The 24497-nt window shown below is 41.8% G+C and overlaps 2 protein-coding genes across 2 annotated transcripts; both read left to right on the forward strand.

The window, feature by feature from the left end:
• The first annotated feature begins 2283 nt into the window (after nucleotides 1-2283).
• On the forward strand, nucleotides 2284-4323 carry LOC131879595 (pickpocket protein 28-like). Its single transcript, XM_059225953.1, has one exon. It carries the CDS (start codon nucleotides 2284-2286, stop codon nucleotides 4222-4224), a length of 1941 nt encoding a protein of 646 aa, XP_059081936.1. The 3' UTR covers nucleotides 4225-4323.
• A 1558-nt stretch (nucleotides 4324-5881) lies between these two features.
• Nucleotides 5882-22838, forward strand: LOC131879508 (PDZ domain-containing protein 2-like). The gene is made up of 4 exons (XM_059225858.1): nucleotides 5882-8263; nucleotides 11716-12554; nucleotides 15820-16069; nucleotides 22498-22838. The coding sequence occupies exons 1-4, from the start codon at nucleotides 6648-6650 to the stop codon at nucleotides 22643-22645; spliced, it is 2853 nt and encodes a 950-aa protein (XP_059081841.1). The 5' UTR covers nucleotides 5882-6647; the 3' UTR covers nucleotides 22646-22838.
• Nucleotides 22839-24497: the final 1659 nt, after the last annotated feature.

Consider the following 24497-nt stretch of genomic DNA (forward strand, 5'->3'; position numbering starts at 1 on the left):
GGTTAAGAAGTGTGCTTTTTTAAGGTTTCAAACAAAATGTAACGCCCCCCCTCTGGTCGCCATGAGCCCCACGCATCTCTTAGATCGTATGCTCAGGTGGCGGGCAGAGTTCCCTCTCCCTCTTCTCCTCACCTTTTACCCTCTCCTCAAAGGTTCTCTTATCCTCCACCTAAAATTAGTTTTGTCCAAAAACAGGATTTTTTAAGGTTAGAGAGCCTAGTCAAAGACTTGATAGCTCCAGTCCATCGAAGGGCTCTATCTGCCCATAAAAGGGCTTTATTTGAATGTGCATTGTCTTATTTCCAAAAAAGATAGCACAAAGATCAAGGTTCTAGAGCAACTAGCTTTAGATAGGCAGGTCTCGTTCATTTCCATGACAGAAACTTGGCTTCGACCAGGGTCTTAGATGAAGAGGTAGCAATGGCTTGGTTTCAATTTTAGTTCGATGTGATAGAGTACGCCCTGACAATCCCATTTTTCCGCATGGCGCATGGGCGTATGTCTATATGTTAGAAATGACCTGCGCATTAGTCATGTAAAAATGTCGAATGGAGAAGCAGAGGTCTTAGTTTGTCACCTCCAAGGTCTTGATCTGTCCATTGTGACAATATATAGGCCCCCTCTTGTTCAGTAAGCTCGTTCTTGTCAGCTCTCAAATTCATAGGAAATGAGTTGGACCAGTCAGTTTGCTCAAAGGTTTTCTTTGTAGGGGACTTCAATTTTCCGGCTAGCGTTGTACAGTGGGAGGCTAGTCCAGATGGGTATATTCCCAAATCGAAATCGACGTCTCAGTCGTTCGAAAAGCTGGAGGAATTTGCGATCTTGCGCAATCTCTCTCAGCATGTTAGTGTAGCCACTAGAGAGAATAGTGTTCTCGACTTGTTTTTTTCCAATGAGTAATCTGTCAGATCATCATGTTCTCGAGATAGGGTCGACCATTACTCAAAAGTCGGCTTGCCCTAGAGTAAGACGCGCAAAAAGGTCGGTCTGGCTAAGTTCAAGTTCAAAGATGAACATTGGCCGTTGATTATAGAAAGGTTAGGGGAGCTTGATCTTATTTCAATGCTGAAAAAGGAATCGTCCATAGATGTAGCCTTAGACAAAATGATTCTAGTTTTTGAGGACGTCTGTTCCAGTCTAGCAATCTCTGAATGTGTTTCACAGGGCGGGCACATTCTAAAATTCCGAATTATAGGAAGCAATTGTTTAAAAGGAGTTGCAAATTAGCAAAAAGGCTCCAGAGCACTTTGAATCCAGTAGTTGTGGCTAGCCTTCAAAGAAAGTTGGATTTAATCCAATGTAGAATAAAGACCTCCATTGAGACAGATCAGTTGAACAAGGAAAGTAGAGTTGTCCAAGAGGCGAGGTCGAATCCGAAGGCGTTTTTCTCTTATGCAAACTCTAAGAGAAAGATCAAACACCCTGTAGGGTCTTTTGAGGTCCATGGGGAAGACATAGACAATGTAGGGACTATGGCCAACATACTTGGAGATCAGTTCTCTAGTGTGTTTTCAACTCCACTGAGTTTAGGAGCAACAGCCCATTGCTCTATTGATGAGTTTGTTGGGACTGGCAAGGCTTGTCAAGTTGAGAATTTAGATGATCTTGTAGTCACAGATCAGGATGCTTTAGAGGCCATCAGGGACTTGAGACTCTCGAGCTCCCCTGGCCCTGATGGGTGACATCTCAGTTCAATCTCTTCTTCTTTAAGATTGCGATTTTTAAATTAGGTGCCATAAAGTTCAATGTGTTTTGATCAAAACAAACAAAAATGAGCTCAAAAGGACGCATAGCAAAGAATTTGTGTCAAAATGAAGGAGACCTGATCGGCGTTTATTGAACTTCAAGTAGCAATCAAGATCCCTCAACTGCAGACTAGCTATAGAAATAAATCTCTAGATTAAAGGCACTTCGTCATAGCTGATAGCAACAGGCAGCTAACTCATTACTGTGTTTTTCTATAAACCTAAGTCAATGAACTCATATGAATGACCCTTCACTAATGACAGGTGTATAAGGTGTTTCTCATGTTGCCCTCAAATCATTTCCCTTAGAAGTTTTCCTCGATCAAATCAGAAAATCTAAAGCCAGAGAGAGCATAACTTAGTAATTCTTGTGGACCATACTCACCTTATCTTTTCGTGCATCTTTTATATCCGACCACAACCACTCACACTGACATTTCATGAACGTCAATCGAGCATGTTTTATCCATGAAACATGCCTTTTTTGTACTGAGATTGGTTTTGAACTACCAATCTGAATCTCGAGGCCATGAAGAGCATGTCAAACTTTGTCTCGTATCCCAAAAGAGCTTTCGAAATGCTTTTAAAGAATAAAATCAGCTCCAAACCTCTCGTTCCAAATAAAACAAGGGTAGTCGTCCAAAAAAGACGCCGGCGATATCGTTTGACGCCCTTCAAACGAACCCTCCGAGGCTACGCAGGTTCGGCCAGTGTCCATGGGATCAACTATTTCGCTGATATGGGTCAACATTGGTGTCCAAGATTCTTTTGGTTGGTTGCCGTGCTTTTCTTTTTGATGTTGGGTTCCTATTGGTCAGGATTAGACTATCTTCATTGGATCAGTCACCCTGTGGTTATCACTGCCAAGAGCTTCGGGAAACCTATTTCCAATTTGGAATTTCCAGCCATCTCTATATGTAGCCAAGGTTTCAATCTTGACATATTGGATAAAATCTTGGACAACTCGAACGTGAATAACACCTGGTTCAGGTTTATGATTCAAGGCATGATTTCTGGTGACATGGAACGCTTCGTCGAAAGTTGTCTATTGAGGAAAGGAAATTTAAAAGATTGTTTCAACAACTGGGACCATGATCCATCCTTTGAAGAACCCATTATTGCCAAAACTCAGTCCATTGACTTGTTTTTGAACCCAAAGCGAGTCGACGAGAAACGAAGACTTATTCGAGACGCTCAGACAACAATTAGGAATCTTTTTACTGAGTATGACATAGATCTCGACAATAAGACGCTAACAGATCTACTCTGGCACTCAAGCTTGCCCTGCTTCGATCAAAATCGCATTTCAAACCACAACCATCAGTACGAATCACTCAAATGGTGTTCCTGGAAAAACGTTCCTGTTCCATGCTCAGCAATTTTTCAAAAGTTTCCAACAATTGAAGGTATATGCTGTGCATTCAACTTAAATGCTGCCGATTTATACGTCGAAAACTCTCTTCGAGAATGGATCTTAACCAGTCAACGAGAGGATTTTTTGAACAGCTTTGAAAAAGCAGAAGCTTTTTCAGGGTGGCCAAGTAATCCTATTCCCAAGGCCGGAAAACAAAATGGTTTAATGGTGATGCTTGATGCACATTCAGATTCTATAAGTGCGGGCTCAGTCAAAGACGACTTCACGGGCTTTCTGGCTTTAGTTGGCGGCGCAAAGAACAATCCTCTCTATCCAGAAACCAAAGTCCTTCTGAAACCGGGTCACGAAAACCTGGTCACACTGTCTGGCTTGGAAATCACTCCGGATTTTGATATCTACGTTATGCCTCCGACAACTAGAGGTTGCTATTTCCGCCATGAATTCGAACTTTGGGTTCATAGGTACTATTCAAGACGAAATTGTGTCCTTGAATGTCGTATGATGAAAACTTTGGATATGCTTCCCAAAGCCGATCAATGCATTCCTTGGAACTTTCCAAACGCCTTTCCAAATTTGACCATGTGTAACCCATGGCAAAAGGAGAAATTCATGGAAACATTCCTTGATATTGCCGAAGACGTATGTCTTCAATGCCTCCCAGATTGTCACGAGGTCCAATATTCAGCTTCTGTGACAGCAGCGCCAATTCGGCGTTGCGATAAGCAAAATCTCGGAATTTCACCGTTGTGCGACATCAATGTGGAATCATTGCCGGATCCGCCCATTTGGGGTTCAGCTATCTTCGATCAATTTGGAAAAGAAGGTCAAGCAATTCCCAAGCACATCCAGCGCAATATTCCTCCTAATGTTCGCTATTCTGTAACGGATCGGACGCCCTACAACGCTTACGATAGAGATATTGCCGTTGCCGCATTCTACTTTGAGTCCTCTACCCTATTTGAATATTCACGTCAAGCTCGGATGACTTGGATTGAGTTTGTGGCCCAAGTGGGAGGATTGTTGGGATTATGCCTGGGCCTTAGTTTTGTGTCCTTTCTAGAGGTGATTTATTGGTTCACTTACAAATTCTGGGTGAATTGGTAGATTTCAACCGATTGCTCGGTGTATTGTCTATGCGGCGAAATTTTGTGCTTGGCGTAATTTCTTAATCTGAACTTGATTGGGTTGGAGAAATATACCTACCGTAGTTGTGCATTCTTATCGCTAGAGCAACAATATTTTTTTGATATTGATTATTTGAAATGGATAACTGCAAGTTAACGATGCTAAGCAAAAAAGCGGCGAATACGATGGTTTTTATCTCTTCAACAATCCGTGGACGGAGGCAATGTTTATACATTTTGCCCGTCACTTCACGACTTAGAATGAACTGTTGGTTAATAATCCGACACCTGACTTTTAAATTGCGTCGGAAGCCGACACGAGTTCTAACTCTAATGCTTGGGACGAACTTGAGCCCTCATTTCAATTAATAGATCCAGATCTCACCCTTTATAATTGGACAACCGTGTCTAGCACCTGGTTGGATAGTATTCACTCCGGAACGGTGACAGCCACACACTATCATTTTTTAGTACAATCTTCAAATAAAGAATAGTTTTTTTGTACCATTTGACCCTTCAGGCATCAGTTCGATTATAAAAGTAAAGTATTTGAAATCACAAATCTAATCATTTCCATCCAGACATGATACCCTGAATTTGGCACGATGTGTGGTTGGAAAGAGTCTGAACCGGTTGTTGGGCATGACGACGGCTTTTTGCATTGACTTTTTGCAACTACAATACCTGTGCTCTTTTTGCGTTGGTTGCGGACCATCTTAATTATGTTTGTGGCTAACGGAGTTGTCACCTTTCTCACTCTTTATCATCCAGCATTCCTTCAATCCGTCCTGAATCCCGATATCGTATCAGAAAAGAAATGAACTTCTCACTTCTCTAAACGTAATGGCATCCGACCAAACCTGAACATTGAGATCGATTTACTGTCAGGGTCAGAGGACCCCGGGATTTCCATTACTGGAAATCAAGACCTCATTCAAAGTCATTTGCAATGCCATAATGTGAACCAAAACAAGAGCTCATTCAGCCTGAAAGACCGGAGATAACTTGATGGAAACTGATTTATGGTTTTACTTTTACTACGCTTCGTCGTTTCGTTGCTCTGACCTCATAAGGAGATCATGGCATTATGTCCATATTTGTAAGAGATTGCTTGGACCGAAAATCTAGCTTTCCCATTTCAATTCAATCTCTTGACCAAGTACGTTTTCTTATACTAGAGTACTACTTTTACCTTCTACTACTTACTACTATACTGCTAGCATCCACATTGTACTTTCAACTGATAATCAACCGGAATTTTTTCCAGTCCTAAAATCCCCACGGAGATGTCCTCAACCTGATTAGAATGTATGGACATCCGTACATTCGTTCCCCAGAGAAGATTCCATTAGTCCACCGCTAACCTTGACAAATGATGCGTTTTCGCTTTTGCGACAACGAACTCTAGTAATGATCCGACCCAGTCACTTATTCATTCAAGTCATGTTTTAAGGAACAAAGTTTGAGAATAAAAAGAAGTACTAGGAATACTTCCGGATCTACTTTTTTGCACGTTTTGTCAATGTTCAAGCTCAGGATTGTGTCAGAGATGGTTCGGAATGTGTAACAAAAGCTAAAACCGTGTTCCTTGAAGTGGCAAATAAGTTCCAATTCTGGGTACATCTAAAGCTCGCATGGCCCTTCAGTGTGGAGGACATTGTCAATCCTAGTTCTCGTGAACGAAGAGATGAAGATCATCGTGAGGTGTAGTTCAGTACTGTACGTACGTATCGTCATTCTCCCCTCACTTGACTTTGCGCCCCTAAAAGTTCTTTCGTCTTTGCCGAGTAAGCGTTCTTCCAAGTGTGCATCATACACACGCACAATCTTCAGTAGTTCTTGAGACGTTGGGGTGCAGAGACTTCGTAGAATCTGAACGAGTGCTTCCGTTTTGGGCTTGGTAGAGTCTGTGGCAAATGCATTTTTGAACGGTCAACTGGAGACCGAGGAATTATCCGAGGAAAAGGGTGTGAAAACTATTCCTAGTGTCCTGCCCGCCGATTAGGTCGTGTTACTCCCTCTGGAGACTCTACATGCCAAGAGAGGGTGATAAATTACAGATCGGCAGGATTTTGACACATCTTGGTGAAGGAACAGTTCGGCCGAAATAGACTTTTCCCCCTCTGACAATGTTGGAGGGGAAAAAAGTTGTGCATTGTTGAAATCATGACCGGAAGCGAGAAAGTTGAACCGCAGTGAAATATTGGACGAGTTGTCGAAGAGTTGAACTCAATTGCCAAGTCTTTGTGATTGTGTATGTGTGTCCTCCATTAGTGTTCTAGACCCTTCCATTCAGTGTTGGGAATCATTTCTCACAAAAAGAACGACAACCTACCATGCTACTTGTGAGACCGATGGGGATCTTATTGTGAACATTTTACGCGCATCATCATCACCCCCACCATGAGGCTCTTCTCTGCGACGAATTCCTCCCGCTCAAGTCCAGAACTGGTGAGACATTCTCAAGTAATCGAGGACAATCAATATCCAACCCATTTTGCGCAATGCTCTCGACAAAATATCACTCTGGGCAGGAGTCCTTCATGGGAGAAATCTCGCGCCAACGGAGTAGGGGGAACTACCCCTCCACGAGATCATAGTCCGGCTTCCATTGTGAGGGGCGTTTCTACTTTGGGTAGAAAATTCAGTCGCCGATTTGAGAAATTCGGAGAGAGTGAAACTGCCCGAAAACTCCGGATGGCTTCTCCATCCAGGAAATACCAATGGGCTATTGGCGGCTACGATTCAGGGGGATCGACAAATAATTTGTCATCAAATTCAGATAACCACCACCCATCCAATTCGTCCTCGTCAAACGGGAGTTTTGCCAACAACGGAGGCACTAATGATAATAGTAACAATAATAATGACGTCGCCAATGACCCCAAAAAACGTGTTAGCCGAGTGGACTCGTTCCGGAATTTTCTTTCCCTTGCGAGTTCAACCGTATCAGTGTCAACGTTGAGAACTCCTCGTGCTGTAAAACGCCGCAGCCGCAACACGGACAAGCGTCAGCAACAACAGCAAAGGAACCAATTTGTCGACGTTGGAACATGTACAACCTTCGAAGGCACCCCAAGAAATGGCACAACTTCATTGCCCGGAGGCCTCAATTCCTGCTTCGGCTCAGACCTTACTTTACTAGAAACTCAATCTGATGTGGCCCTAAGTGAATGCCAAAGTGAGGTGGATCTTCGGTACTATTACACTGCCACAGAAGATGAAGATGACCGTAGTGTGGTCAGTGATGGGTTTCATAGAAAGCCTCATGCCGTGTCCCATGCTTCGAGATCTGCCGGCAGTTTGATGGGAACCAATGCAGCTCGATTGGGAATCTTGCCCGAGAATCGTACCATTAACTTCCAAGAGGCCGGCATTGTCTACAACTCTTCCAATGGTATGCAAATCAAGAGTTACGGTATGATCGATGGCAAAAGCGACCCGTCAAAGAATTCCTTGGGCCCCCCTGGTGTCTTCACCAAGGGCTCTGCCAATTCGAGCTCCATCGTGAACGAGAGTGGATATAGTAGTGATTATGCAAGTGGAACCAACTCCACGTCAAGTCGAGCTTCACCCAGAGGTTCTTTGGACGAGGAACACCCTCAGGAGAAGACAGTCTTGTCTTCCTCGTCGTCCTCGGATGATTCCAGATCTCTGACTCCTCCCTTGAAAGAGAGGGAAGAGAGATCCAGACTGGAGAAACAGCTCAAGGGTCCAACTGTTCCGCCGAAAAAGCCCATCCGAGTGTCCAAGATGGCGTCCACCAAACGGTCACATTCGAGCGATGACAAGCACCAAGTATCCCAAGATCTCCCAGCCTCGGGATCTTTAACCCTTTCGAATTCATCGAATTCTTCCTCGGCGACGCAGACGAAAATGACAAAGGATTACAAGATGATTCGATTAGTCAAGCAACCCAATACGGAGCTGGGTATCATCATCGCCAAGAAGAAGCTCAAAGACCTCCAGACCACTGGATTCCATATTGTTCATATCGAGCCTGATGGACTCATTGACAGGTAAGTGAAGAGGCTTTCAAATCACATTTTTCTTTAGTTCAGAAGACAAACATCAAACAAAAAACATCAAGTCAAACTTTGATGTATAGGTATTCCCAACGAGTCTTCAAGTGTGCGTTTGGAATCGAGCTCGTTGGTTGTTAAAATGCCAGGCAGGGACTGAATCTCTCCCCATGCCTTCAAGATTAGATCAGGTTACAGCCATTTGTGATAGAAATCATAATTATGGATGTCTTCGGCTTGTTTGGAGGCAAAGAAAGTGCTTCAATCTGAATGTCTATCTTCTGTGAGTCGAGCAGTAACTTTCAATTGCATATCACCTTTCCCCGTTTACTTGGAAATTGCCCAATGCTGACTATCAAAAGGCATTCATTTCATCCCATATTCATGGCAAAATATGACTGCTTGATTCAGAGTAATTTTCCGCTTGTGATCAAAGCCTGCGCTGTCAAGACTTCAATGCCTTCTCGTTTCAAGATTCTTTCAAATAGCCATGTGCACAATTTTGGTAAATACGCGTTTACCAACAACATACCAACTACTACAGACTTGTTCAAGCACTTGTTTCAAGCTAAACAAAGCCAGGCTTGAATAGCAAACGATTTTTTGCACCTTGAAGCAAATTAGGTATTCATGCGCGATGCTTCGATGCTTTTCAATGGGAAATCAATTCTCAATATCAATCAATTTGAAAGGTTCAAGTGAACAAACGCAAGTTAAAACTTACCTTCACATTACGCCGCTCCTCAAAGGTCAATGTCATTAAGAACGAAACCATTTACCCAGCCTGTCTTATTTACGACCCCAATTTGGGCAATTCCAGTTGTCTGTCTTCCGGAATGGTCATTGGACCGCCCAAATTGCCAAGCACGAGTCTTCAGTTGATCCCTGTCATACTTGACAGCATCCTCAAGATGCATTTTCAAGGCATCTCGTTGTTTTTTCCCTGTTTTTCTCCAAGAGGAATGACGAACCCAAAAACATCTCTATGATGTTTACTATTCGAAGGGTTTTTCATTTGGCCGTCGCTTGGAAAATATGCATAAAATTGCTCACTAGAGAAAACCGTTCACTTACGTTACGTACAGTAAGTACACTTGAAGCGCAGATTTGTTTGTTTTCTTGCTCGGCCAAACGTAAAGATTGAGATGATCGTTCAAACGCCAACAGTTGTGTTGGTTGTCTATCGTGAATTGGGATGATGGTAAAAAGTTGCATGATGGGGTTCCTCATGGGCCAATGATTGGTGGATGGAGAAACTAATTTTCTTGACTGTTTCTGCACATTTTAACCTGGTTCGCAGTGTTGTCCATTAAGCATGTCTTCCATCATTGAAGCTGTCATGTGTAGCAATTTCTACCTTCCAGCCCAATTACTCACATTCTGGAAGGAGGGGGCCAGAACCTGATATTCAACTTGATCGGAGAGCAAAACCAGAGCTCTTTTGCTTTCCAGCTTGAAGAGACAATTTTTCAGTTTTCGCTTTGAGAACTGACTTGAATTAGGATCACAAGATCAAACTGGAACTGAAACAAAGATGAGCCCCAAATCACGTTCTAAACAAATTTCTCTTCCATGACGAGGGAGACGAAATATTTCTTCATCGAAAATCTTGATTGGATTCTAAAGCCTTGGATCAGTTTTGACTCTGGCGAACTTTTGGAATGGCAAAATGGGCGAAGGTGTAAACAAACCTATGGTTTCCAACTGGGTTCAATTAACATTTTTGATGATTGAGACATGGCAAGAATCATGAGTTCTGGAAGTTTAGATTTCCCCTGGATGAACAGAACCAATAATACGATAACATTCATCATTGGAGCCCAATTTGCCGTGAAATATTTCGTATTCAGGGCATAAGGGATTAATTGGGAGAAATTTTGTAGCTCAATTTGGAGAGCATAAGTTCATGAGTCCATCATGGACATCTTCAACATTGTAAAACTGTGCGAATTTGAATCCAATTTACTCTCACATTTTGGAAGGATTTGTGAATCAATCATGATAGGAAGAAAATAGCCGAGAGGTCAGTATAAAAGCAGTGATGACGAGCCAAGTGCAATCATGTAAACTTTTCACTTCCTCAATGCTTGAAGCAAGTTGAGACACCAGTGAATTCTGAAGAAAAGTTTCACCTCATTGCAATTGAATTGAGTGCTTGCCTCTTTGGTCATAGACTCCTATCCTCTTGAAAGGCTCTACGTACAAATTCGCTTGCATGAAACCAGTCTATGGCATTCATTCCCAGATTGAGACCCCCTCTCTCTCTCTCTCTTTGGTCCCCCACTCTCTAGCCCTGAATGCAAATGAATATGCTGGAAATGATAATTACATGAAAGTTTATTTTTGCCCTTCCTTGAATAGCCGGGCTCGTCGCCATGATCTTGAGGCTACAAGCTCAGCTAGGCGACGATGATTCGAAAATTAAATGAATAATGGATAATTCTGCGGCATTGTGGTCACCTTACCTGGCTTTCAAAGCGAGAGATCACAAGTTATGCAATCAATTGTTTTCGAGACGTCTCAGGAAGATCACCTTTTCTCGTACAGTCAAAGATTCAAAGCACAACTAATGAATTCGTTGGGAGTGCCAAAAATATGGCATTTGACGACTATGCTACATGTCTAATGACGAGATCTTGCTCCACGCCAAGGAGTTTGTCAGTCGTGGATGAAAGTGTCCAAATGATTCGAGACCATCAAGACTTCGGCATGGATATCCCGAGTCAAGCCGCGTTAATCCGACAACAATACTAAAACCGTTTCTCAATTTCCAAAAGTTGAGCAAAAGTGATCCCACGCCATCATTGGCTAAACGCTGATCCAGCTCCAGGAGATGTCAATTTTACTCTTACAAAACTTTCACACACTACGTGCGAGTCTTCTATCCGGTACACGCCCACTCCATATTTTTGGTAGTTACGTTCACGGAGTTCTGTAGAGGTGATCATGTAACTGAAGCCTCATTCGACACCAAAATATTGACAGAAAAACAATCAGTCTCGAGTAGATTTGATCCTGATTTTTAAACCCTGGACCTGAAAGATGGTTGAGTTTTTTCGCATTTTCGCTTCAAATGTAAATCAGATAGATGTTAGACCGGGGTGTCAGAACGGAGGTTTTTCAGTAGGCGGGTCTTGCGAAACTCGTGCCGGCTGACATGATCCTTTTTAGTGCAAGGATTCGTACTTGCATGTTGTGATGTTTACAAAGCTGAGGGAGATTCAAATATCTTGGTCTAATGACTGCCCTGGAGGATTTCTCAATGGTTTCTTTGATGAAAGTCAGGACATTAAGGATACCTTTGTTTGTCATCGAAACCGTAGGGAATGGGAGGAGCTGGCGTCTTTAGAAATTCCATTTAAGCCTGAGAGATTTTCTGGCCTTCGGGTCAGATTTGTCACTTAATCCAACAAAAGAACTAAACGAGCCTTTTCTGCACTCCATTCCAGAGATGGCCGCTTCATTGTGGGTGACGAAATTATCAACGTCAATAGTAAACGTCTCCGAGGTCTGGATATCACCGAGGCAATCCAAGGCCTCCGGCAACCCGGTCCTGAATTGGACATTGTCATATCTCGTGACGTTCCCGTCAATTCTACCTCAACCCCACAGTCGAAACTGTCTAAAAGTGAAGGCTCATTAATCATCAGTGAACGGCGGGTTCAAGAGGAACATGGCCGTATTGCTCAAAAGCTCCATGACTACGAGAACATTCACTCTGCCAACGAAACGAGGAGCCTGAGGAGCTCCTACCATAATGACGACTCGTTGCACAATCCCAAGTCTGCATTTGTCACCAGAACCTACATCGGCACAGGTTCCTCATCCACCTCTAGTCTAGCAATGAAGATTCACCGCAAGTCGCTTTCGAGACTGACCTCGAATCCCGGTAGTCTCACATCCCTCCTGGAAACTAGCCTGAACTCTGACGCAGAAGAGGTGCGGTCCAGTTGCTCAGCCTATCAACCAGTCCGGATGCGGCGAGACTATTCAGAGGCCGATGAAACTCGATCCAACCACTCGTTCCACGGAAATCGGAATTTTTCCCTTCAGAGCAATGGATATGTGTCGGATTCTGGAAACTGGTCAGCTGTGCGCAGGGTCAATGCAAAAAACGCGCCACACCAGTACAGCTTACACACCGTTGTGTTTGAAAAGGGGCCCGGGAAAAAGGGATTGGGGTTCAGTGTGGTGGGTGGACGAGACTCTCCTAAAGGCAATATGGGCATCTTTGTCAAGACCATTTTTCCCAATGGCCAGGCTAATGACCAGCAAACCCTGAAAGAAGGTAAGTTGTGTGCAGAGGAAACGCTTTAAAAGGATGATTGTTTACCGTCATCGGGATCACGGCGCCTGGCTTCCGAGGTGCCAGAACAACTAACTGTTCGACAAAAAGTACCTCATTTGTTTTTTAACGGACCGGAGTGGCGATGAAAAGGTTGAAGACGTTTTTACCAAGCACTTCAATGACTTCCACTGTGATTGTTGGCTAGTTTTTCCAAAATAGGGCACCAGACGCTTTTCTTCCAGAGCCAACGAATAGCAGGTTTTTTCTCATAGCCATCAACGAGAGCAGATTGTAGAGTGTTACCCGATTGCCAATCATTTCAAGCCATTTACCGCTTCCACTTGAATACTATATCCCAGCAAGCATCACCATTATCGTCATAAGCTCTTGGCAGGAAAACCAAGTCGTAAACGACACGAGAAAATCAATTTCCGCATGGCCGTGCCAAAATGAGGAGTCCGGGTAATGAAGTTGTTCTTGGGAAACAATGTAACTGAACCCGGGCGTCCACGTTAGGTTCGCACCAATTCAATGCAAAGGCCCTTCTATCTCTCTCTCACACACGCTGTTAAGAGAGTTATCTCGTAAATCAAATTCCTACTATGAACTGGTATGTGGGTCAAGATACAGGTTTCAAATCTTAAATACCCGTTGCTCAATGTTCAAAGTTCGTGTTACAGGTTCATTTACCTAAATATACCGGACAATTCCTTCCTCAATATATTTTTTTGTTATTGAGTGATGAAGAGAAGCAGTGTTAGAATCAAGTTTTGAGCAATCCTGTAAACTGATGAGCTGAGACAGTATTAAACTCCAAAGGTTGTTCCGTGATAACGTCTTGATAACCCCTTATTCTTGAAACGGGTGAGGTCGTATCTATCGCCGTGTGATATGTAATGAAACTACGGGACGTCAAATATAATTCATAAATCATGTGGCTCCCAAGAAACTGATATAATCCTACTAATGTGATTTCCTCTGCCATCTCTCATTTTTAAAAAGAACGAAGAGATCAAGATTTACGTCCTGTCTCTTTTCACCAAATGGATGTGATTTCTCTGTAATGCAGGAATCTTGATGGCCAAGTCATTCGGTATGTTGTAATCAATCCGATGAATTCCTCAGATTAGCCTAAACCTGTCACAGCTCGTCATCTAAAACCCGGTACATCTTAGATATTTCCTATTCCCATTTTTGGTCCCCTTGATGTTTGATCGATATGTCGTGTCGAGGGATGATAAAAGGAAAGGAATGAATTCTGAACACGAACGGCTTGTGTCTAATTCTGTTATTAAATTGGGGGTCCTTGAACATTGTCGAGGAGACGTTATTGTCAAGGTTTTTTAAGGATTTCGCGACCTCACTCAGACCTCTTTTCGTCTCATTTCCCACCCCAACTAGCTCACAAGAAATCATTAATGCCTTGATAATTAATTTCCGTCGTGGGAAGTGGAAAAAATATCTAGTTTCACTCGGTGCTGCATCAGCGATTTTGGGGCTTGAAATTGAGTTCCTCGGAAGTTTCGTTGCCAAAGCCAAAATTTGGCTTTGAAGAATTTCAATTCGGGCCGGGGTTCATTTACATTTTATGAGATTACGAGAGAGCCAAGGCGAATGAAGCCATAAAGCTAGTTCGAATCGATCGAGTTCCGAGATGTGTCATAGATATCAATTTCATATACCTACTATCAAGGTCAAACTCTGGGATCGGCCCAAAATTAACACCCTTCTCTCAGAATAAAGTTCTGGCGTTGGAATCACCAATTTGCCTCATGTTTACAATATACATAGTATCATTATAACCCGAGCAAGTCTTCGAAGCAGTTATCTTCCAAAGGACATGGCCAAGTTATTTTTTTTACTTCAAGCAAGTACTTGATCGTGTTGGCAAAAATGTCACGATTGTTGATGGTCTCTCTGCATGTTTTATGAAGTGTTGTCTTTTTGTATGCCATCTTGAAATAGTCACGTGCCACTCCAAGAATTATCCTGCACCAGCCATTTCTGTCATTTCTAGCACCCTTGGCATAAGGCAAGATCACTCCTTGTTGCTCTATCCTCGAATATGTATGCATTTTTTGCATATTCCTCTGCAAAAGGACTCAAGGTTTTGATGATTCTATCTAATTATTTCAAGCACTCTTACCTTGGGAATTGGCATCCTAGCGGGGCTCAATGGTTCTTTTCACATGAAGGTGTGTCGCCTTTATATGAATTTGCACATTATCTCGCTCGTGAGAACATTGTCATTGCGCTATCAATTTGAAACAACAAATGAGTCTGACATTTCCAAGCCACGAGTTTCAAGCAACACCCATACCTATCGCCATAAACTCAGGCAGAACAATCTATAAGAACCTCCGTCTCGGTTGTCCTTTTCGAGCCTGCTTTTGGCATTCGTGGCTGGTGATTTATTTTCTTGTCGGACAAGGCGGTACATGCACAACATGTTCTTATTTGTGACTCAAAGCAGGAAAGTTGAATTGATGAATGATTTTTGTAATTACCAACTACACTGCGGTATGATGTACCTCTGATTTTGCCTGGTAGAATCATTGTCATTTACAAACACGGCCATAAAAACGCTTTAAAAGCTTTTGCCTTTGTCTCGCACATTGTCAATTCCAGCCCTGAAGGGAGCATCATGGTGGTTCCATATCCTTTTTTGGTGATGGATTCGACGATTGTGATCCTCGCATATAATCGCATAATTGGTCCCATAAAAGTCCTTATGTAATCCAATGAAGTTTGTTTGTCGGTAAAGGTAAAGGTGATCTTTTTTCGAACACATCTATAATCTTGATTCATTTTCAAACGACTTGAATCTTTGTTAAAAGGGCTTGAAAGTCAAGGGAGTTCTTGACGCATACACTTTTGGCAACAAGTGGCAATTTTGTAGAGGCTAAAACGTCTAAGACGAGCATTAAAACCTCGGTCGAATTGGGAATGCATCCAGATCTATGACAACAAAGACGTTGCCGATCCTTAGAGATGTGCCGAACTCGAGTCTTTGAATGTAATCTATGGCGTTGTTGTGCCAAATTTGGTGAGATCTTTCAATAAATTTGCTTTGTTATCCGGCTCCATGACCTTTTGGAGAGGTGCGCTCAATGTTTCACATCTTATGGATGACTCAATCAGGGGTCTTTTTTTATATAATTGGAAGTTATCATCTGCCTTGGGATCCATCCTTGAGATACGAAGATCTCGACCAAGATTAGCTACACACAATCTTGATGAAACGGTAAATCTTTGTGTTTTCTAGGTGACGAGGTGTTGTCAGTGAACGGTCACTCAACCCAGGGATTATCCCATTCAGAAGCTATTGCCATCTTCAAAAGCATCCGATCTGGAAAAGTGACTGTGCACATCGCCAGAAGAGATTCTTCGTCATCAGTTCCAAGCCAATCAACGGATTCCTTTTCATCCCTACTGCCACCAACCTCAGCAGCTCCACCATCTAAAGCTCTCTCCGTGTGCTCTCTATCATCCAATAACGCCCCCACCAATGGAAGGTAAGCCCTAAAACTTAGATCCAACCTAAATTCGTGCCTGTCAGATATTACTCGGAGGAAGAAAGTCCAGACAACAACTGTTGTCTTGACGAAAATAAAGTCGATTGTCGTTCAGACCTTGTATGTACCAATTTGCTATGAGCAAGAACATTATTAATCTTGTTTGAATTTGCCGCCATGTCCTAATTCAACGGCAACAAAGGCGAAAGGGAAGGGTGGCCGAAATTATGGATTATGGCTAAGTGCTATGCACCATAATTCAAAACTTTAATAACGAAGGGGAATAAAGGATTTGGATGACCTTACGCATTGATTCACATTTTGGCCTTGAAAATGGGAAAAGTGAGTGGGTGAGCCAATACTATTCCCCTTTCAACTGAGCAATCTCTCTCAAAGCCTATTTCGCCCAAACAGTATTGATGCGAAAAAATGCCTTGGGTGTTTCTTCTAAATGACAAAGTGGTGTCCTCCGTTCCATTCCGTTGGTTCAGAACAAAAAGTAATAGATACACCACAAGTACCACTGAGAATTGGTTGGATACCCCTCCCAAAACTAGTAATTGGCAACGAAGGAAACACAAAAAAGCGATAAGGAACCTAGTTTTTGCCTGAAAAAGATCCTCTTCCTCAAAGCCATGGCCACGCTCACTCATTTGAAAGGCTTAATTTCCCCTCCAACTAATGTTGTCCTTACTTCTGAATTTAACCTCAAGGTCATTGGCAAAGGTTGTGATGAGTATGAATTAGGACGGCTTAATCTTAAGATTCGATCTGATCTCAAAGACAATGAAATATACAAAGACGTTACAAGGGTCATTACTCGGTATTCCATTGCGTATGCCATGCTTTAAAAGAATCCTCTCGCATGACAAGGGGTCTTGAGAAACCATGTTTGTTTCTTCCACCCATCCCTATGAGCAAACTTCCACATTGTCTCATCCTGAGTTTGAACTAATGCACCACACACGTTCGTACACACTAATACCCAATCTCAAGAGATGTTTGCTTCTTCAAAGACATAAATTAAAACGAACTTTTTTTTCCTTCCTTCTTCGACCTGTTGGTGATTTATGAAGAGGAATGAAATAGCTTTGTTTTAAAACTTGAGATGCGTTAAGGCGTCAGTGTTGAGGATCATTACACGAGCCTCATTACACCCGTATCCTGAAATGGATACGTTGAAAGCTGTACTCATAATAAGCTTGACATTGGCCTTTGTACATACAGTTGCTCTGAAAAGTAAGTGAAAGTGCGATGCAGATTCAAATTATGATAGATGCCAACTCTAATTTCCAAGAGTTAATGTACTCTAGTGCTAGAAAATAAATCAATATTCACATAATTTTTCCCACACTTCAGTTGAAAACACGGTAGATTTTTTTGTTGTTTCTTTTTTTTTGGGGGGGGGGCTTTAGAACCACGTCAACTAGAAAATACAACAACTTTATGATTCAACCAACAAGAAACTTAGTGAATAATTATTCAGTTAAAGCACATTTGCTCCAAATGAGGAATAATTGTTTTGTCATCTACTTTTTCTTTAGTAAGTCGACTGTTTATGAGCTTCCTTGATAAACTTTTAAGGCATAACCTACAATATCGGAAGCCATAAATACCCAACGTTGCTTAGATAAAATCAATATGGGTACCATTATTGCACTCACTTCATCTGTCTACTAATTTGGCTGTTTGGACAGTGTCAAGGTTTCTATAATTTTCATTTTATTTTCATGATTTCTCGAATAAAAAGAGACGTTTTGGTTTCGGACAAGGATGATTAGTCGATCATGTCGTCGAATCGAAAGCTCTTTCAAGGAAGTAGAAATAGTGGTTTGTTGACGTCAAGAAGTGAAGCGGAGCCAATTCTGTCAACTGAGAAACGATTGAAAGGAGTGAAACTTATTCTTCCCACAATTGTCTTTGCTCATGAACCACAACGATCTCCAATGCAATCCTTCAATTTGCCCCCAGCGGAAGCTTCTACCTCAGACTTTGTATTAGATATTGGATTCGCTATCAATTCTGTAGAGGGTATTAGGAAATCGAAATCCCCTGCTTCGCAACTCTGTCTTTCTTGAGTGGCCATTGTAGACACAATTATTGATGGTGAAAATGGCATATCAAAGACCATCAATTTCAAAAACACATCAAAATTCCCTAATCCCATGTTGGTGGGAAATTTCCATGTTGTGGAAAAAAAGTGTTCGGTGTGGCGATGTTCTTATCATTGTATCACTGTCTCCAAAATGGTCTTGCAAAGGGCACCAAAAATGGTGATCTTGATATGAGGAAAGAATCAGATCGATCCAATCCTCGTTCCTCTGCGTAATAAATGCACGCTTCTTCCACGAGACAAAACCTGAATTTTGTAAACCGACTTTTATTCATCTTAAAACTCAAGTAATTTAACCACAAGATACAAACAAAAAGCAATTGAAGTCGAAACCGTAACATGCAAGGAAAAGTTTCCCGCTTGAATCGAGATGGCGTGCATTTTGCTCAGTGATATGGTCTAATCGTGAACGGCAAATACATAGGTAGATCTGATTTTGTCAGAGAAAGTTCACGAATTAGAAGTAAAAGTGATGCGAACCCAGAAAGTCGAGAAGAGGGGAGGAACCCGGAAAAAAATCCGGTCTCATCAAATCCAATGGGTTTCCTTTCTTCATATTTCACCTTGACTTGCCGCCAAAAATGGTTCTTTGTTGCCGTCAAGACAATTCTGTGAGAAATCTTCGGCTCCTTTTGGGGGTGGCATGGCACATAATTGTCTAATGACCGAAAAAAATGTGACAGTAGAGTGGGAAATGAGTACTTCGATTGTCCATTGGCAAAGCAACAGAATGGCAACTGACATGATCGATTTGGTCCGTAGCCAAGTTCCTTGCCATTCATTGTTATTCTTTGAGCACTCTCTGTATTAGGGAGTTCTTCAAGGGACCATTTTTGATGACAAATTGAGAGCCAAGGACAACCACAATAGATCGCGTGACAAAATTTTAGCAGGCAAATCTAGGAAATTTTGACTATTTCCTGTTTTTTGATGGATATTCTATTCAAAGCAACAGGAAAACAGACAACAGAATGAAAATAATAACAGCCACATATGCTAGTAAACTCGCTAAGAGGGCTTTTTGTCACGTGTTCTGAAGTTCCGCATTGGCAACACTTTTGCAAAGTACCCGGTTTTTAGCGCATTTGTTATATCCTCGATGCTTGTTAAAGGCACTTAAACTGATTAAAGAGGATTCTTCGTATGTTGGTAAAGTACTGTTTGTTTGAATCGTTATCGCGTCAAGTGAAGACATTTGTCAAGAGTTGGAAAAAACAGCCTCGCTGGTTATGAAATTAAAGGATCGAAACGAAAGGTATTGCTAAATGAGTGAAAGTTTTAATTAATACCCCGATGGCATTTCAAATGTCATCCAAGATAAATGCCCCGGTCATTAGAAATTATGATCCCATGTTTAGGCAAATCGAGGCGTTTCAATCAAAACTCTCGCCAGGCCTTGAATCGCATTTTTCAATCCTTGAATGGGTTTTGTTTCGAGTTCAAGAATCTAAAATGCCTATGTGTATTGACGAACCAAGACAACCAATCGATATAAAAATGAACTTCCAAAAATGGACTCTCAACGGAAGTGATCATTTGCAACACATATCAAAAATATGGGAAATCGAGAAAATAACTTCCAATTAAAGTTGTCCCAAAACTAATTTAGCGGAAGATACATCTGCGTCTATGTGAGGTGGGATTTCCTCTGAAAGAAGAAGAGACAAAGAATAGAAGAAAAACAGTCTAGCGATCAATTACTTGTTTACGTACGTATTGTGCAACTTTTCCACGATCGAAATGGGAGGTGCGCCACTTTACACTTTGGTTAGCGAATCTTCAATGAATGAGAAACACGGCACCAAAGCTCAAACCCATCCTCTCCACCTATTATTTCGAGAACATACAATGGATTTATTAGTAACGCCTTTTCTCCAACAAGGTCGCAGTTCTGTGTCTAATGGTGATTGGAATAGAGATAATAGGCCTATTACGGATGCAAATACCTACCTTGGCCTGTCTGCATGTCATCAAGAGACTCATCTTTTGTGCTCTAGCAATGATGCACTTCACGATTCTTTTCTGCCCCAATCTCCTAGAAAATCACCTCTCAATGTGTTGTTTTTATGTGCTTGGTATTTTTTATGTGGAATGTACAGAACGTCATACTCAGCAATGGATTGGTCTCACCTGATTTTCGACCATGAAATCATACGAAGTAAAGTTTGGAAAAACATCCAGCCATTACCATTGACATTCCGAATTTTATCCAACACATATCAACATTGCAACATCTTCTCTCGAGTTTCTCTTATCAAAACATTGACCGTTATGTACGGTAGGAATAAAAAAACAAAGGAAATTCAGTACCATGTACAAAGCCATACATCATAAATGGGAAGTGTTGAATGCGATTTCGAAATATATCCAGACAAATTTTGGGGCACCAACGCTCAAAACAAAGGCTCAATGTCCATTGAAAGCTTGTAATGATCGCTTTCAAGACTTCTGACACGTATACGAGTAGTACGATCTTCGAAAAACCGATCACTCATAAGTAGACCACACAAGCAGAAATAAAACTTGGATATAAACCCCGCTCTAAAAGGCCTAAATTCCCGTCAAGCTCAACCACCATATTTCACTTTGAACGCACAGCAACTGCCTCTTTGTTTCATTCGCAGGATGTGCAAGAAACACATGGCATTTTATGACATTAATACAATTACAAACGACCTCAACCCTCATGTGCTATTATGCATCCAGACAACCCACAAGGTCCCACTCTCGGACCATATCATTTGTGGCTTGAACCGCACTGTGGCATTGATGGCCATAAAGGTTTATGACTTGACTTGCAATAATATCTTTGGCAAATATCCCATCAACCGGAGAGCAATTGGAGGATGCACACCCGTTGGATCATTTCACAAACCTATGGCAAAATCTGATTAGGCCAGTCGCGCTTTTTTGAGCAAACACCGACATTTCAAACCCAGATGCTATTTCCTGCAATTCATTCATTCCGAGTTCGTACAATAACATCACATTCCCCGATGAACGTTTGTTTCTCATGGTCATAATCTACGTAAATTGGTTAGAGCTAATAACAAATGTAAACAAGTATTGCATAAACCTTGCACATGATCGTGGTAATTCATGTTGGAGGCTATGTCATGCATAACATTACGGTAAAACCCACTCGGGTCGTGCCTTATTCTTCCCCCACTAATTCCGATGTCACTTGCGCGAATTTCCCTCATAACATCAGTTTCTCATCGCTTTTTTATTACCTCACATCGTACGTGAAGGCTAATAATAATAAAAAAGAGGCATTGCGGTTAGGAAACTAGGGCGCATATCCGAAAAGATTAGACGGCGTCAGACGCAAGAGTGACCGAAGTTTCATGGCAAAGGTGACGCAAGCATTAAAAATCAAGACCACCACCTCTAGTAAATGCTCTGAAAACCCCCACCATCACCAACCATTGAGATGGTGCCTTGAATCTCGTCAAGCTTTTCTTAATTATGCATGGATACTGACTACGATTTCGGGGGGGAGGGGAAACTGGGCCAAGTGGTGGATGATTTTAAAAGGGCGACCCAGTCTCGGACGGCTTGATTAAAAATCTCTAATGAAGAGCGGAAATTTCCATGAACATCGACCTGACCTTTAAAGGCGGAGATGATTGAGGGATCGTTACGAAGTGTTCGAATTACGCGCCTTTATTCATGAAATCGTTAATCTTGATCACGGTATTAAAACTCGAGTCTTCTTACCAAACTTCGAATACTAGAGGAGAATGCTATGTCCCAGGGATATTTCTTTTTAAAATCATTCATTTCCAAGAGGATGGGAACAAATTCTTATTTCGTAACGAGGAAGGCGTTTACTAGCTACTTCAGAGCTGTTAATTAATCACTGGGATAAAACTTGAACGGAATGGACAAGGAGGAAGTGAAGAACGGGATACTTGATAAATCTGAACGGACTCGTGTTCTTCATCATCAATTTGCCTCAGTTTCGATATTAATTGCCTATCAAATGGCATTTGTGTAAAAAGAGCAACAGAGAGGCCCAATCATATACATACACGTACATTTTGGTGTGCCCAAAATATTTTGAAGCGATATTTTTTCTTCTTAACACCAAAAATCGCTCTTTTCCCCCTCTTCCCCTATACATTCATAGATGGCTTACAATGAAAGAAAAAGGTTCTTGTCACCCATGATATTCAGGGATTAGTATTCTCCATGAGCTAACTGACTTCTCAAGTCCATCTATGCGTGCGTGTGTGTGTGTATTATTGCCAACTCTTTCGGAAGTCGGGAAGTGATCGTCAAGGAGCTCAGCTAATATTTTCGTTTCTTCCAGGTCTTCGAATCGAGCAGCGGGATCCTCATCTTCGTTCAAATATTCAAGTGGCTTGGGTGGACGATCTTCGCCGAAGAGGTCTTGTGAAAACATGTCCACACTCTCCGCGTTCACTTCCGATGTCAATCATTTCCCAGTGATCATATGAGAAAAGATCAAACTCAAAACCCATACGGCCGAGGAAGACAAAAAAGGACCCATCTCCAGCTTCCATCCAGAAGACCTCCCCAAGGACAGGGAGACTCGTATATAAGAGAGATTTTTTTTGAGTACTCACTAAATGTTCAGCAATTCTTTAGTGTTCGCCAAATGACAATAAAAACAGGCCTTCTTGAAAGAAATGATAATGGTATGAAACTTGGTTGGTTTTGGTTATAGGGATATGAGGGTGACGAGTAGATCGATCGATTCCAGTCATCCGTCAACTATTCATGATTGGATTGACAGAAGCGAAAAAAAAAGTTCCAAGGATCTTCCTTTTTCGGATTTTGGAATGTTCGGGGAATGGTGCAAAAGACTTTCAAAGCTTGCTAATATTTGCATAATGCAATTGGATAGGTCTTTTGGCCGTCTATTTACTATTTTGTGATGGGAGTTGAACCTCCCTTAAATAAAAAGAGTCTTGAAACGAATCGAGACTCTTTATCTTAATTTACTACCACGTTCTTTGGACATGAAAGACATTTGGGTGGGCTCGTCTGTTCAACACATTAATGTCCCATTATCTATTTAGATTTGACAATATCTTGTTGTAGTTCAAGGTTGCAGATGCTGTCGTGAACGAGGTGAAGATCTCATCGTTGGTATAATTACTTTTTGAGCGAAAGCGTTGCAAACCATCATTACATGTGCATTCATCATGTGTTTTAGAATTTGGTCACAAAATGCATCTTTTTCTGGTATTCGTGGGCTACACTCCGTTAAAGTGTCTAAAGATAGCCAATCTTTTGAGCGGGTTTTTAAGCATTTGAAAATGTGCCGCAACTCCCAAAATTGGAGGTAAACTTTTGGGTAAAGTCTAATTTCCCTTGTCTAACCGCCAACTATTGCAATTCCTCTGAAATTATAACAAAGTGGAGCCTTGACATCTCCCATCGTTTGACGTATTATCTTAATATGCCCAAAAGCTACAACACCAAGGTGAAAAATGCTTGCTTACAACTTTACTCATTTATCCGTCAGATGTTTCAGAATCGCTTCCATATACGTAAGTACTGTGGAAGCCTCCCCCCCTTTAAGGCCTGAGGCACCCAAAGGCTCACTTCATTGTCGGGCTGCGATTAAAACTGGGCCTGGTTTTGACCATTAGTCTTGGCTCAAAATTGAAATATTGTTCTTGGCCACATACTTTGTTAGTTCGTTAGCCATTCTTGAGGTCTCTAGAAGTTCAACAAGAATTAGCCGGAGAATGGCCAGCGAGCCAGTTAAGTGGAGAAACTTTCTCCAACAGCTTATGATTGCATGCCAGCCCATTTGAACATCATTTTCATGCCTAAAATGTCATGTTTCTTCGGTGAAGAGATGTCTGCAAAAATTCGTTTTTTGGGGAAGGGAAATTTGCGCCTGTGCTATTGGACAGTCTCTGTGGGCCTCGGTTAACCTCTTATGACCTGTTAAGTATTCACGAACCAAGTTTAATGTTACAAAAAGATGGATAACGACCGGTTTTATTGTGAAGCGCCATGAAGTTTCTTTTCATCTCGGTTGTATAAATGAAACGTGGTTGGTTTTGTGTGAGCTCTCACACTTGAGGGGAAATGGTCAATGAATGAACTGAAGAAACGGGAAAGAGTCCTCTTCGAACAATTTCTTGTTGTCCTAATGAACGACCGCATGCAGGACGATTTTCATCTCTCAAGGGCATTTGGTATCAAAAATGGTTGGTTGGCTGAAGGGTAGGGTGTCAGGAATAAGACGTCAAGTTCGGTTATCAATATGTCAAATATTTGGACGAGTTTTGACTGGTCGATTGGCAAGCGTCGACAGCTTCAAGTCAACCT

The sequence above is a fragment of the Tigriopus californicus genome, chromosome 4 (assembly GCF_007210705.1).
Source record: "Tigriopus californicus strain San Diego chromosome 4, Tcal_SD_v2.1, whole genome shotgun sequence".
NCBI classification, from domain to species: domain Eukaryota; kingdom Metazoa; phylum Arthropoda; class Copepoda; order Harpacticoida; family Harpacticidae; genus Tigriopus; species Tigriopus californicus.